The sequence below is a fragment of the Pinus tabuliformis genome, chromosome 4_2 (assembly GCF_031772625.1).
Source record: "Pinus tabuliformis cultivar Carrire ecotype Pingquan chromosome 4_2, CPIR1, whole genome shotgun sequence".
Lineage (NCBI taxonomy): Eukaryota > Viridiplantae > Streptophyta > Pinopsida > Pinales > Pinaceae > Pinus > Pinus tabuliformis.
In genome coordinates this window covers 81516466-81531537 of record NC_142304.1, presented here as the reverse complement: position 1 = coordinate 81531537, position 15072 = coordinate 81516466, and the positions used below count along the sequence as shown (strand labels likewise).

Below are 15072 nucleotides of genomic sequence, written 5' to 3'. Positions count from 1 at the left end.
AGGTGCTAGATGAAGGTTGAAGAACTTGTAGCTACATTAAAGTGATATTGTTTGGGTAAAAGATCTCGCTAGGAGCCGAGTAGAAGTGGAATAGGTCTCTCTATCTTGAAGAGACTAATCAAGGAAGGAAATTGTGCTAGGGTTTCTGAAATAGGGTTGCAGACCTACATCAAGGAGACCGAGATACTCACGAAAGCTGAGAAGAGGAAGAAGAAGAGCATTGTTGAAAAAGAGGCTAGTGACTTGGTCTTGAAAGACTCTAGTGTCAAGGGTCATTGTCATGGTCATGGTGTTCGTCAATTGAAGATCTATAAGAAGAATTTCGTTTCGGTTTTCCTCTCAAAGAGAAAGATTTTCACCCTGGCTAACAAGCCTATATACTGTGTCTCTTGTCTCTCTATTTGTTCATGATATGGTAATTGTCTTGATGAGAAGAACATAATAATAATTATAAGTAAGAGAAGATCATAATCAAGAAGCAAAAATCTATCACAAGCAATTATCATAAGTAGAGAAATCTCCTAACCACTGATGCCCTAGATTTCTCAACACTTCCAAGTATGAATAATTAGGTGTGATCTTCTTTTACCCTAGTTATTTTGTTTGTTGTTTTAGGTATTTTTAAATTGGTTGCTTTCCAAAGGAAGATAGTAACTGGGCTAAACTTCTTCGGAAATAACACATTCGCTGTAATTTTGAAATTGTCAACATTTATTAGATATTTATCTGCATATTTTGTTCTTTCATTCCATCTAGTAGGAAAGTTTGTGGCATGCTTTAGGGTAGTCTTTAGAATCCTCAAGCTTAGACTAAATTAAGCCCTCGTAGGATTTGGAAGACTCCATTAGTCCAAGGATAAGTAAGCATTAATTTCTCTTTCTCTCATGTATTTGTTATGTTCCAATCTTTGGTTTGTTGGAAATTACATGATTTTTTCTTTCTTTAGTACAATATTTAGTCACCTTTTGTTCTTTATCTTAGAAATTTCATTATTCTCATCCATAGTTTAGTCTAGAAATTTGCATTTTGAATTAGATTAGACTATCCCGATGATGAATTGGGAGAAGTCGTACTCGTTGAAGATGAACCTAGCTCATATTCACTCCAGTCGGTTGGTACAAGGGTTCAGGATGAAAGAGAATCAGATAATGATGCATAATGCTTGTCGTCATTCGACGAGATTGTTGAGGAAAATCACGAGGCTATGACAGTTGATGATGATTCCTAAGAGGTGTGCAAAGATCTAACATCTCGAATACAATTTTGCAGAATATTGCTTTTAAAATTTTTGCTGTTAATTCAATAGTCAAATTTCACAAATGAAACCATAAAATTAATTGAAAAAATTGGGAAACTTAAACTGCAACTGAAAATTGACAAGATGCACACGCAGTGGAACTCAACCTTATTTTATTAATATAGAATATGCTAGTACAAGAATTTGGAAATGACCGAGGTGATGGCCTCAAAAGGATTTACAATAATGCTGCAATTGGCCTCCAAATAAACTAATATGGTGTTTGAACCTATGAATTCTGAGTGAATTCAACAAGGGTAGAGATGGGTTGTCGCCCACTCTCACAGAATCACCCAAGGGTTTTCATCCTGGGGTTCCTAAGGTAGAGAATTGAATTCTCCAATCCACATCAAAGACAAATACTCAAACCAAGATATCCTCAAATAATCTCCCCCTCCTCCTTTTAAAGATTCAATAGAGAGATCTCCAAGCTTCTAGAAGTATCTTATTTTGATTATTTTAATATTATTCTAGAAGCTCTTGTTTGACACCGTCTATGTGATTTTTAATTTTATTTCACTAAATCATTTTTGGCCTTTTTCCTCCAATTAATTCTCGGGATAGTCATTTTTGTAGTGACCCTTCTTATGACATTGATAACATTCTATCTTACACATGTCAACTTTCCTCCTCGGTCCCTTCGATCTCTTTTCTTTATGATGAGCAACATAAGCATTTGATACTCCTTCAGGATTGGCAATCATTGAGATCCTTAATTCGTCTTGACTACATGCGGTCCATATTCTTCAAAGGTGGGGGCTACCTTCCAACTATTGAGACCTGAAGCAAATGCACTCCAAGCGGGTGGCAATCCTAATATTGCAGTGATCACCAATTCTTTGTCTGGAACAATCTCATCGATGGCCAAGAGATCATCCCTAAGTTTAGCTATCTTCACAAAGAAGGTTGCCACAATATCTTCTTTAGTCATCTTCGTATTCCTCAACTCATTCTTCAAACTTGCTACTTGACCAATGTTCTTAATAGTGAACAACTTCGACAAGGCTTCATACATCCCCTGAGCATGATCGATGTTAGCTATGAATGGGACAAGGTTGTCTTTTATCCCTTCTACCATCAGAGTCATAGCCATCAAATCTAAATACCTGAATTTCGCTTTGTGGACATCAGTGGATTCTTTTGTAGGTTTCTTTACATTTCCTTTTACCAAATCCAACACCTTGTTCTTCTCGAGGATTAGGTCAATCCTTTTCTTCCAAGATCTGAAGTTAGATTCTCCTTCAAGCTTGTTCTCACCCTTGATTGATTTAGACATCTTCCTTGAGTATAGTAGATTCCTTCCCTGAGATAGTGCCTATGAATGGATCTGTCTTTTTCTTCTTTCTTGACCAAAGCTTTGATACCATGTTGGAAAATCAGAAAGGTTGTAAAGATTTTCTTGATCTTGATAATTACTTGTGATGTTTCTTATTATTACGATTCTTTATATCTTCCTTCTTTAGTTCATCAAGCAATTACCAAAAGCAACAACACATAAAACAATAGACACAAGATGTAGGCACATGCTAGGGCAAAACCCCCTCGAGGGGAAAACCCAGTCAAAGTAATTCTTCCTTTCAATCGTATGCTTTGAGACTCTTCACCCTTGACCAAGACCAGACCTTCCCTCCACACCAAGTCATCCTCCAAAAGATTGACCTCTTCCTAGCAACTTCGACTATGCAACAACTTGCAGCAGCTAACAACTTCCGGTAGCAGTCCAACTTGGAAGACTTCGATGTCCCAATCTAGAGCACGAAATAGAGAGAGACCACCACCAAAATGTCGATTTTCTTTGTCTCCTTAGGCTCACCCAAACTCGCATTCCCTTCGGCTTCCTGGAAACAGAGTTTCCTAGCTACCCACTTCGCACTTCTGCCCAGTAGAGAGAATTCGAACTTGATGAGAAGTGATGCTCCAAATGAATTCGATGTTCTTCCTTTTATAGGCTTCTTGTGGGGTCGAATAGAGTCTTAGGCCGACAAGGCGTGGAGGTTACATAATTCATTTTTGACTCAATACTTAACCTTTTTACATGATTCAAAAGCCCTAGAAGTCCTCAATGGGGACTTTGACCTAAAACATGGTGACCCAAGATGAAACCCATGCTTTAATAAGTCTCAATAATAATAATAAATTATTTTCTTTATTCTTTTGACAAGTACATTGCCTAATGACTCAAGTACATTATTGAAGACCGAACATGGTTACTTTTTCAAACAGTTCTAATGTTGCACTGAAGCTGTTTGTGCCCTAGTTCCATTATATGATGTTGTTCTGGCTTCTTACATTATTGAAGACCGAACATAGTTACTTTTTCCAACAGGTCTAATCTTGCACTGAAGCTGTTTGTGCCCTAGTTCCATTATATGATGTTGTTCTGGCTGCTTACCTGTTACCTTGACTTCATATTGCAAAGTCACCCAACATATTGGCTCTTACACTTGACATCATCAAACATTCAGGCAATTTTGCCTCTTCGGATTGTTGGAGTGATGCTCTTTTACACATTTGCTGCTTGCAGGTTGCCACAGCACCACCAAGGGCTCAAGGTTGCCCTATACTTTGTGATTTTTCTTGTAGGATTGTAGATTTGAATGAGAATTGTGATGTCTCATCATTCATGTTGACAACTCGATTGTTATTATTAAATTGCTTGTGTACATTTGTGATATCACGTTCAGCATTTCTTGTTCGATACTTGATTGCATGATCTTGGTAAAGTGCTCTGTTACTCACCTTTTCTGTAGCCCCAAGTTGGTGCCCTTGGAGGATTGTTTGTTGTGATTGAACATCCCTTTCTTTGATGTAATAGAACTACTCTCTGTTAGGCATTCCACTGCCAATCCCTCTTACAGCATTAATTTGTGGAAGGAATTGTTCTGTTAACCTCTTGTTCATTGGTGTTTAGAGTAGTGCAATCTCACTTCTGTAGGAAGCATATTTGATATGACAGGACTTCTGCAAGTGAGAAATACTACGAGCCCTTAATAACATTTTCCTGCAGATGTGAACTCTAGACTCTCGTTTAACTTGCTGTCCGTCCTGTTGTTTTGCTATATTGCAATTTAGTGAATAATGAAATGTCATGTTCGTGCCTTTGTTTTCTGGTTATTATAGTTCATTTGTTCTGATTAGCTTTTTTCAGTGTTCCACGGGGACGCGTGTTGGGTCCTGATTCCCCACGCACCCTCTTGGGGAGACGCAATCCCCAGTGTGGGAGTCTCGACTCCCCACGACTATCCCCCTTTAGTGTGGGAGTCTAGAATCCCCCTTCAGTGTTCTAGACTAAAATAAATTTGTCTAATAAGCTAAAACTTAAAAGTAAAACTTGCCTAAACCTAAAAGACATGAAAGGCAAAACTTAAAGTTGCTCACTTCATTTCAGCCCAAAGTCATTTCCATTTCCATGCAATGCTGATTTGAATGAGTTATCGATCAATGTATTTGAATATTTTATTATTGCGAATCTCATGGTATGTATGTGAGACTTGTCACTTGAGTATGTCTCAATGACTCAAATTTCAATTGTCTTATGCTTTCATTATTGAACAATGAACAATGAATATCAACTTGTACCTCGACGACTGGAGGGTACTCCCACATTCTCCCCGGAGAACATTGGCTTTTTTATGTTTCCTGATTAACTCTATCTGTGTATTATCATTCATCCTTCTCTAAAATATTTGTGCATGTATGAACAGGCATAATGGCTCTATCTGATGCTGGGTACATTAGGCTTCTTGTGACGTCACTTGGAGCTTTGGCTTTTGTCTTGGGGGTCATAGCGGAGAACAAGAAGGTTTTACATTTAGCTCTTTTGAGTATCTGAAGATTTTTTTTTAATAATTCTTTTTGGGTGCAAATTTGCAGGTCTATTGTTTTAGTATTGATTTGTGAATTCCTTCACTATAAGTACAATATGTCTCCTGAAATGAATAAGCACAATTCCTTCACTATAATCTCCTTGGAAAATTTTAGGTTAGCCTAGCTCCTTGATTATGCTGTATCTCCGACAGGCATTTGCGATAAACATTTCAAGAACAGGCAAATTTTGGATTGTATGCAGCAATTAATTTTTGATAAGTGATCACTGATAAGACTACTCTCATTTGGCATGTTTGAGGATCTAAAAGTTTAAGATTCACAAGTAGATATGACCACTTGTACTCGGCATGGATGTATAGCTAAATGAACATATTGCCTCTCATTTTTTTATGTTTGAAAATGATTGTTCTTTCATTTATTATCCAGTCCTCATAAGTTGATATAACGAGTAGAAAATAATGTTCTGCATGTAACTGTCCATGTATTAAGTGCTTTCTCTTTGGAGTGCTAGAGAAGAGAGAAAAACACATCAGAGACATAAGGGGTACAGAGTTTGAGCATGCTGTTACTAACATATTATTATTATATTTCAATTATGAGTTTTCAAGATTTTGCTTTTGAAATAGGAAAATGTAATTTTTTCTTGATTCAATATGATGGTTTTCAGTTTCAAAATGTTTTGTCACAGTTCAATGCTCATTTATTATTAATTCATAAATGCATATAAATCTGAACTTATAAATGAAAACACATCGAATCAATTACTTCAAATACTGATAAAAAATTAGGAAAGCAAACACATTAAATGACACATTTTCTGGCAATGGCATTGGTAAAACCCCAAAGGGATATAACCACTAGAGAGAGTGAATCTTTAATTGTGAACTCACACAAAAAGATGAGTTTACAGCAATCATTTCCAGCATTAAATAATATGTACTTATCTCAAAACCATTCCCAAACACCACCTAGGAAATTGTGCTAAACTTCTTGAAATCTGTGCACGATTTCCTGTATGGTCTGTACAGTCTGAAATAGCAGCAATAAATGCCTCGATTTGTGTGCCCGATTTTTTGTACCAGATCTACAGTTCTGTGCCATGAAATCTATTCAAACAGTGCCTTATTTTTTGTGTAGATTATTGTAAGAACCGAAAAACAGATGCAAAGGAAAACAGTAAGGGATTTATCATGAACCTGTAACATTTTCCTGAAACCTGACAAAATCAATTAATGGAAATGTTGAGGTACCTACTTGCACTCCTGCAGTTGAAGATGCATTCGGCTGCGCTGCTACAGTTACCGAAAGACCGAGTCCACCCAGCCAGACTGAGCAGAGCCTGGCTGCTCAATCCAGTAAGCTTCTTAACAGAAGCTAACTGTTCCCCCGTGCCCAGAACCTCAGAACACTCGAGCTCTTTCTGTGGATGATTTCCTTCTCCTTCACAATTCTTCCTTCTGGTTTTTGTGTGTCTCCCCAAATCCATGTCCCGTGGTTCTATTCTCTTGTTTGGCGGTGGCCGCTCTTCCATCTGCAGCCCACCGCTCAACCTGTTGATGCCATGCTCCTCCCTTACGTATTCCTCCCTTATCTCTTTTAAGGTCGAGCATGTATATGATGTACGTTTTGAATCCATATTCTATTTTTATTAAAATATTCTTTTAATGTAAATATTATATTGTATATATCACATTATATATATTACATTTAAACATTATAAACATTATGTTTAATATATATCACCATGTTTTGTTATATATATTTTTAATATAACATTATAACTTTATATTTAAAGCTCCTTTTATTTAATTTCTTATATTTATTTTATTAATTTTGTAATATAATTTTTATCAATAATCTGGAATATATAATATATATAGTCCTCTTTTAAGATCTACCCATACATTCAGCAATATTGATGAATGAGTAGAACCTCTATTCAAAGAAGTGTCATGGTATTTAGCACTTATAATCAATTTAATATAAAATACTAGTGCGGTGTATGCGACACATGCATATGTAGCTATCATATGCATGTACCATATACCTGCTATTATGCTTGCGTTCTTTATATTTATAGATGGGTCGTTACAATTAATATACTAGCTATATGGTTATGTGCCTCAAAATCTGTGCAAACAGTGCCTTGATTTCTGTGCAGATTAACAACTATATGGTCTACAATAAATGTTGGAACTTTTCTTGGTTTGTGTGCCACCAAATGCCCTTGGTAAATGAGTCCTCTTGCTGCACCTTCTCTCCTCTTTCTTCAGCTCTTCTCCTCTGTCTCTCTAAAACTAAGTTACCAGAAAAAGGATACGGGTACAGGGTTTGAAACGGATACGGCAAATTTTCAAAAAATCTGGATACGATACGATTCATGATTCATGATCTTCAATTCAAGTTTCAACATATGCCATAATGATTAGTTATTATTCCAATAACTACATAAATAAAAAATGAGTGAAATTTGTGATAAACAGTTTGCAATTTCTAAGTCTTGAACACAGTGAACTGTGACTGTGATTGAATCTTTTTTATGCCATTCTACTATGTAAGTAGGTAGGTATGATCCCTGTTTGGGGGTGTGCAATGTTCAAGCAAAATAGAAACACATTTGAAGATTGAGCAGATGTAGAGTTGAAGTTGGAGGGGTCTCTCTCCACTGGCAAATCTAAAGGTAAAGTAGAATCCTCATGAAAGATCACACATACTTCAGCTTGCTGAATTGAACAGAGGGAAGGATGGATTCCTATAATTTTTTGTCTCTGGCAGTTACTAAAGTTTCAGTGTGATCTTCAGCTGTAATGATCTTATAAGGCTGAATCTTGTGCTAGACCAAAACAGTTCCAGTAAAAACTTAAAAGCCAAGGGAGGCAGTCTGTCTTGTGTCTACCTGTATCATGTCAACTATGTTCCAAGATGAAGATAATGCCAAATGGCAAAACCTCTGATTCTTTGTCCTTTTATGATATAATGGAATGAAGCCATGGAATCCTTTGATCCAGCATTGTTAATCCAGGTTTGCTTGTGTATTTATTATTAAAACAAAATGAACTATTCCAGATATAGCCACAAGATTCAAAAAATGAACTATTTCCCTCTTCATGGATGTTTGAGCCATTTCAGAGCATTGCTGCACTGATCTCAAAATTTAAAAATTTGAAATAACCTTTAAGATATCTGGGGTGCTTTCATAGCTCTTCTTCCCATTTCAGTGACCAGTCCATTAAAATCTTCAGAGGGCCATTTCATAAACTACTTTCAGATCATGTTCTTGTACTGTACAGTATCCTATCTTAATAACAAATTTTTAAAACTACAAGCGTTTCCAATTTCTGGGTCTAACAGACCAAAGCTCATTCTTGATAATTCATGTGCCTTTTTACATAATACTTTCCAATTTTCACGTCTAAAAGACCAAAGCACATCCTTAACAATTCCTGTCCCTTATTGCATAGCAGTTCACGTATCCCATATGACTTTTGCATGTGCATAAGATGTTTTTTAACATTAAATCTACAGTTCTAAGCCATGAAAATTTAGACATGCATTTACAAAATACAAGACTGTCCAAGTATTCAAGAGATGCTACAACACATCAGCAAACTTAGCAACTGTTTCTCAGCTCTCCAACATAAACTCTAATAATAAATCATAATTGGGTATTGTCAATTGTGTCAATGCTGAAGCCTGATACTATTTGGATTAGTTAGTAATGTCATGCTTAGTACACCTCTGGAGTCTGAACAAGACGTGAACGGTGAAAGATACGCCAAACCCTCCCTTTCAAAGACTAGTATAACATGGCAGTGTTAGTTGCATATTTTCAGATGACAGAAGATTGAGCACAAACATCAATGGGACATCTAATTAACATAGCCGGAACTGGAAGTGTTGACGGTATCAACCATAACACTATATAAAACACACCTGGGATTTACCATCCAGACAGAATGATGGAGGAGAAGAGGTTAACGTTTGTAACTTTGTTGTCCTACATACTCACTCACTGTACAGTGTAGAGAAAACGAAACAGCCTGCTAATGCCGCAGAAACTTGAAAGCAAGAAATCATTGCGTTTAAACTTTAGACTCTAGAGATGAATCGAAAGATCAAAAGAGACAAAGATTATCAGTCGTGTACCAAGTCCAACGATGCCGACAGGTTTAGTAACTTTCAACGGGCAGCGAAACTCTCAGCGGGGGCAGTGAACTCAGCACTCAATAGTCAACGCTCTTGTCGTTTAGGAATTAGGTTAGGGTAGAATGAATCATAAACCGTGCCCGTAAAGTTAAAAGTTACAACTTCAAAACTTAAAATGCTAAATTTTGAAAATCTGTTCCCGGTGGGCAAGGTTTTTGCTGACCAAATGTTTTGAAATTTCTAAAATACGTATCACGATTTGCTGAAACGTATTTTGGTTTTTTTAAAACGGGAGGGTTTTTTCAGGAAAACGCCTGAAAAATGGCTAGAAAAAAAACAAAACGTTTCCAAATCACTCAAAACATTTTTGAGCAGTCTTTTTGCTGTTTCTGGGGTGAATACGTATCCAAAACGTAAAACGGCATTTTGGCCCTTTAGGCAGTGGTTTCCGGTATCCTAGCTTTAAAATGAATTGAATAATAATGGTTCCTTTCCCTAGAATCTCCTTTTATGTTTTATCATTATGAATTTACCCTAAACCTAGATCTAATGGCTCATATTAAATCGTAACCCATTAAGATTTACGGTTGTGATATGATTTCTCACTATCACAACTTAAATCACTCAAGTCTTTTGTTCATTAATATTGCACACAAGTCACTTTAACTTTAAAACTTATAAAGTTAATGTTCTAAAGATCACTTTTGAATATTCTCCCACATGCTAGACACCAAGCCAATGTGGAAAACACCCATCTGAGCTAAAAATTGCAACACTCCCTCTTAGCGAGGAAAGTGTTCTTCACTGCGCACAACTTGTCTCTAAAAAACACAAACTCTCCTAGAATGTTTGCAACTTGCTCATTTGTGGATATATACCGAAGCTCAACTGCCCTTCTTTAAACATGATTCAGGATGATGTGGTATTTTATCTTGTTGCTGCCTGATTCCACACCTGGGATTATCGTGGAGAAAATCTTTAACTCCACTTGGTGTGGCCTTGGGGGCAAGTCTCGAGTTGAGTTGCTATCACTCAAATCTCAACTCCTCCATCTAGGCTAACTCCTAGCGAAGCCAAGGGGGGTGGACCCTATAAAAATAACTAAGGCTCAACTATTCTAAAGCTAAATAAGTTAAGTTCTAAGAGTTAAAATTAAATGATCAAAGATACATCCAAATTAAATCAATATATAAATTGCAACAAATGAATTCAAAGCATCATAATAACAATAACCATCTACAAGTTAAGATATTGCAATAATAGACAAGGTGGATCAAAGTAGACTAGTGCCAAATATTAAGGTACTTGCAAAAGTAAATATTCCAAGTAAAGAGATGTCTTGAAAATAATGCTTGGAAAGTAAATGTGGCAATAAATATAGACAAGTACAATAATGTTTAATGTGAAATACATAGAAAAAAAGTACTTAGAGCAAGATACTTTGTTAAACAAAATGTATGTACTTGAAAAATTGACAGTTGCTTCACAAAGATAGACAAACTCTATGAACTTAGGAAGCATAACGAAATGAAATTCCAAGTGCCAATGCAACAAGATGAATATATTGGAATGTGTAATATTCCTAACGGAAATTTACAATGATAAACAAAGCAAACATAGCAAAAACACACACACAAATTCACATCACATTAAACACCCAAAAAATGCCATAATCTGCGCTGAGCTGAGCTATTTTATTAATATAAATGCTAGGTACAAGATAAGATCAGAATGCATGCATTAGGGCTTGCCCAAGACAAGCTACAATGCCTAGGTGATGAAATCAACTGCTCGGACACAAGTGTTGCTATCCCAAACAAAGCTTTGTGTCATCCCTTTGAAAACTGCACTTCTAGGTGCAAATAATGGCTGTTAGGACCTCCTCCGATGCTCAGAAAATTCCTGGAAAGTAACACTGGGCTCTCCTCCAATAACCCACAAAAACCCATGAAGGAATTGGCCAAATGTTGAGCTCAAAATTTTGGCCCAATTTCCCCTATCTCCTCCAACTGTTGGGTGTTTCGACCCATCTGTATATGATGCTGAAAATGGCTGAGATATTTAGCAAACTCCCTCCCAGAATTCCCCCACAAAGCTTAGCCCCAAATTCCTCCTCCTCCTTGTGACCCATGTGTGGCACGAAGTAGAACTGCACAGACGCACGCAGTCTCTGTTGAACTTGCTCCAAAAACACTCTGCAAGGCTCCCTGACCGATCTGAAGATGATGAATACTCCCTCCTAGGGCTGATACTCGAGGTCCACCGTAGCAAGGGTGAGATTCTTGCCTAAAAATCTCTTGTGCTCAACAACACGTGCTGACTGGGCTTCCAGTTCAAGCGTGCTAGCTAGTCAAGGTGAGTGTTCAAATGATCAAAGATGCCCAAAATGAGTGCCTCCTTCTATTTTGTCACTGTGCCTCCAATTTGCCCATGTGGGGCCCAACCATCGAACCCTTCATTCTTTCCCTCGAAGAAATGCCTATTTCCAAGAGGGGAGCGTATTTCCTCCTTGGAGTGGTCCCCACCATCCACTAACCATTCGATTTTTCCCTTTTCTCCTAAGTTGGGCTGTTGCCTTAGCCCCAAAACTCAAGTGGGGTCCCACAACCCACTTTTTCTAAGTGAAAGTGCAAAATATGACAAAATTGGCAAAATTGATATTTCCCCTTAGCAATATTGCTAAGTGGTAATTTTACAGTCGTCCTTGTTTACTTTTCAGATTGTTCTTTCTTCAGTTACTTTAGCCCAATTTACTTCTTCATTAACAATGCATCCAATATTAGCAATATAACCAATAATAAAAGTAACTGAAGAAAGAACAATATATGCAAGTGACAAAGAAGACAACAACACAACCATAGGAGACAACGGATTGGTCCAAGGCCAGGGGAAAACCCCACAAGGGGGAACCCTTTCAAATCTTCTTCTTTAATAGATCGTCATAAAAAGTTTTCAGTAGACAGTGTAATTAGCGCAATACATATGTTTGCAGTGGAGATTTACAAAACAGATCTATATCACAACAGAGAGAAACCCAGATCCACTAGATCACTGAAGCCAACTGTTAAACCCTAGATCTGAACCCTGTACGCTCTCATCAAAATTGACTGTGTGCGCCCGAAACTCTTTGGACGCTCTCTTGAACACTGTGTGAGGGCATCCGTGACTGCTCAGATGCTCTCAGGAAGACTCTGTGCGTGCGTCTGGAGTCAAACACACCCAAAACCCCCAGACGCTCGCTTACTGTTACTGTGCGTGCATCCGGCATAGCTTGGACACTCAGGATTACTCTGTGCGAGTGTCCAGTGACTAATGCAGCCCGATCTGTCTCTGAAACCCTCGACACTCCCTTGAGCTTCTGTGCCAACGTCTAGGGCTCTCTGGTTGCTGTCTTTACCGCTGTGTGCCAGCGTCTAGGGACTAAAATGCCTAGTTTTGTGCCAGTGTTCATGAATCTGAAAACCCTAGATCAGTGCGAGCCTCATGCCTGTGATTTTGGCCCCTTGCGCGAACTCCTTCTGTCGAACCTGTGGGAACCAAGACAAAAGAGAAGAATAGAAGATGTCTTGATCAATGTGATGAAATGAGCTTGAGATCGCTTCTATTTATAGGCTTTCTGTAGGGTTCACTTGGGGTTGAGGCAGACCTAACTAATTTCACATTTGCTTAGGGCCGACCCATTCCATAATATATGTATGAATAAAATAATTCAAAAATAAACTTCCGCTTGACCAAATAGGGTGATCTTTAGGTCGATTTTGGTCCTCTCGAAAAGAGGAATTTAATGCAAGCATCATCTCAGTCATCTGAGCTGTCCAATGTGGAATTTGACCCTAGTTTTAAAAATTAACACTCCCTCTTAACTAGGAAGAATTCCACTTGCCAATATTTGTCAGTTGATCTTCACATCATCCTGTCATGTTGTCGTCATGCTTTGACTGTCTCTGCTCAACTCTATTTGCTGAAAATTTCTCGGATCTAAAAGAAGAAGAATTGGGGAGCAATAACTTCCACCCATACTGAGCAATAAGATAATTCATCATATAGTGGAGCACATCTTCGACCCTGAAATCTCATCGGGGAGTTCATTCTCAACCTGGCACATCAAAGGGGAGCAACTGTCAACCCAATCTTATTGCCTACCGATCTTCCTATCAGTGACTCTCAGTAGTCATGTGGTAGAACACCTGCATCATAATCGACTTGGGTTGTACACCGCAAGTACACTCTCAACTCGTTGGCCAAACAAGGAGCATTATTCCTAACAAGCCTTGCTTGTGGGTATGATGCCAACTGGGGTATACTTAGCAAAGACCAGACAAGGGAGCAACATCTTCAACCATATGGGTAACAGATAGGGGAGGACCCTATTGTCTAGAGATCCCTCAACCCCAGGAGCCCTCTATCTCAATTCCTCCCCTTGGGAGCTCAAAAAGGGTGGGAAGAGTTGGCTCAGTGTCCTTGATCAACGCTGCCCCTTATTTGAAGGGGCCACATCCATTAGTCCAAGCTTCTCTCTGAAAACCAAGAGCTTTCTTTTCGGTAATGCCTTGGTGAGAATATCTGCAATCTGTTCATCTGTCGATATGTGATGGATTCTAATAACTCTCTACACCATGTCTTGAATAAAGTGATATCGAATTTCAATGTGTTGGACTTATCATGGAACACAGGATTCTTTGCCAAATGAATCCCACTCGTGTTGTCACAATATATCACTGTAGTGTCTAGGACCTGCTCAAATAGCTCTCTAAAGAGCTTCCTCAACCAAACTGCTTCACAGCTAGCCATGCTAGCGACAATGTATTCTGCTTCAGTGGTACTCAGTGCAACAAACTTTAGTTTCCTGCTCATCCAGGATATCATGGCAGATCCAAGGCTAAAACAACATCCTGATGTACTCTTTATGTTGATGACATTTCTTGCCTTGTCTGCATCAGTGAATCCATGAAGTTAAACATTTCCGACAGAATCGACCCATGCAAATATCTCAATACATGTTTGGCAGCTATCCAATGTGCATGGAGGGGCTCGGTCATGAATTGACTCAATGTGTTTACTGCATAGCAAATATCTAGATGGGTGTTCACAAGGAACATCAGAGCCCCAATTAGTTGTCTATACTCGGATGGATTTGCCAAATCGGGTCCTGTAGCTTCTCCACATAATTTCTTGAAGTTCATTTCCATCGGTGTAGCCATGGATTTGCATTCAATCATCCCAAATCTTTCCAACAACTTTACAATGTATTTTCCTTGTGAAAGGAAAATCTCACCAGGCCTTTGCCACACCTCAAGGCCTAGAAAGTAGTGCATGATACCAAGGTCCTTCATCTTGAATTCAGAGGCTAGCTCCCTCTTACACTCAATCATCAGAGGCTCACTACCTGTCAAGAATAGATCGTCAACATATAAAACCAAAATCAATGCCATACCTTGGAATACTTTGAAGTAGAGTTTGGGATCGACATTGATTCTTGTGAATCCCAACTTCATTAAGTAACTGTTAATGCGTGCATACCAAGCTCAGGGAGCTTGCTTCAAACCATACAATGCCTTCTTCAACCTGCAAACATGTGTTCTTCGATCTTCCACTTCAAATCCCTGTGGTTGTTCAATATATACTTCTTCCTGTAACATGCCATGAAGGAAAGCTGTCTTTACGTCCATTTGATAAAGAGTCGATCCTTGACTAGCAACAAGGGCAACTATCAAACAAATGGTTGTATATCGAGCCACGTGAGAAAATATGTCATCGTAATCTTCTCCCTCTTTTTGAGAGAATCCTCGAGCTACGAACCT

General features: G+C 38.2%; 1 protein-coding gene across 1 annotated transcript in view; it reads left to right on the top strand.

Moving 5' to 3' along the window:
* The window catches only part of LOC149168306 (uncharacterized), a 235554-nt gene that overhangs the window by 85010 nt on the left and 135472 nt on the right, over window positions 1-15072 (top strand). The window contains exon 2 of the mRNA XM_089428249.1: window positions 5002-5099. Coding sequence (XP_089284375.1) covers window positions 5007-5099 — 93 coding nt within the window. The 5' untranslated portion in view covers window positions 5002-5006. The remainder of the gene's footprint in view (window positions 1-5001; window positions 5100-15072) is intronic.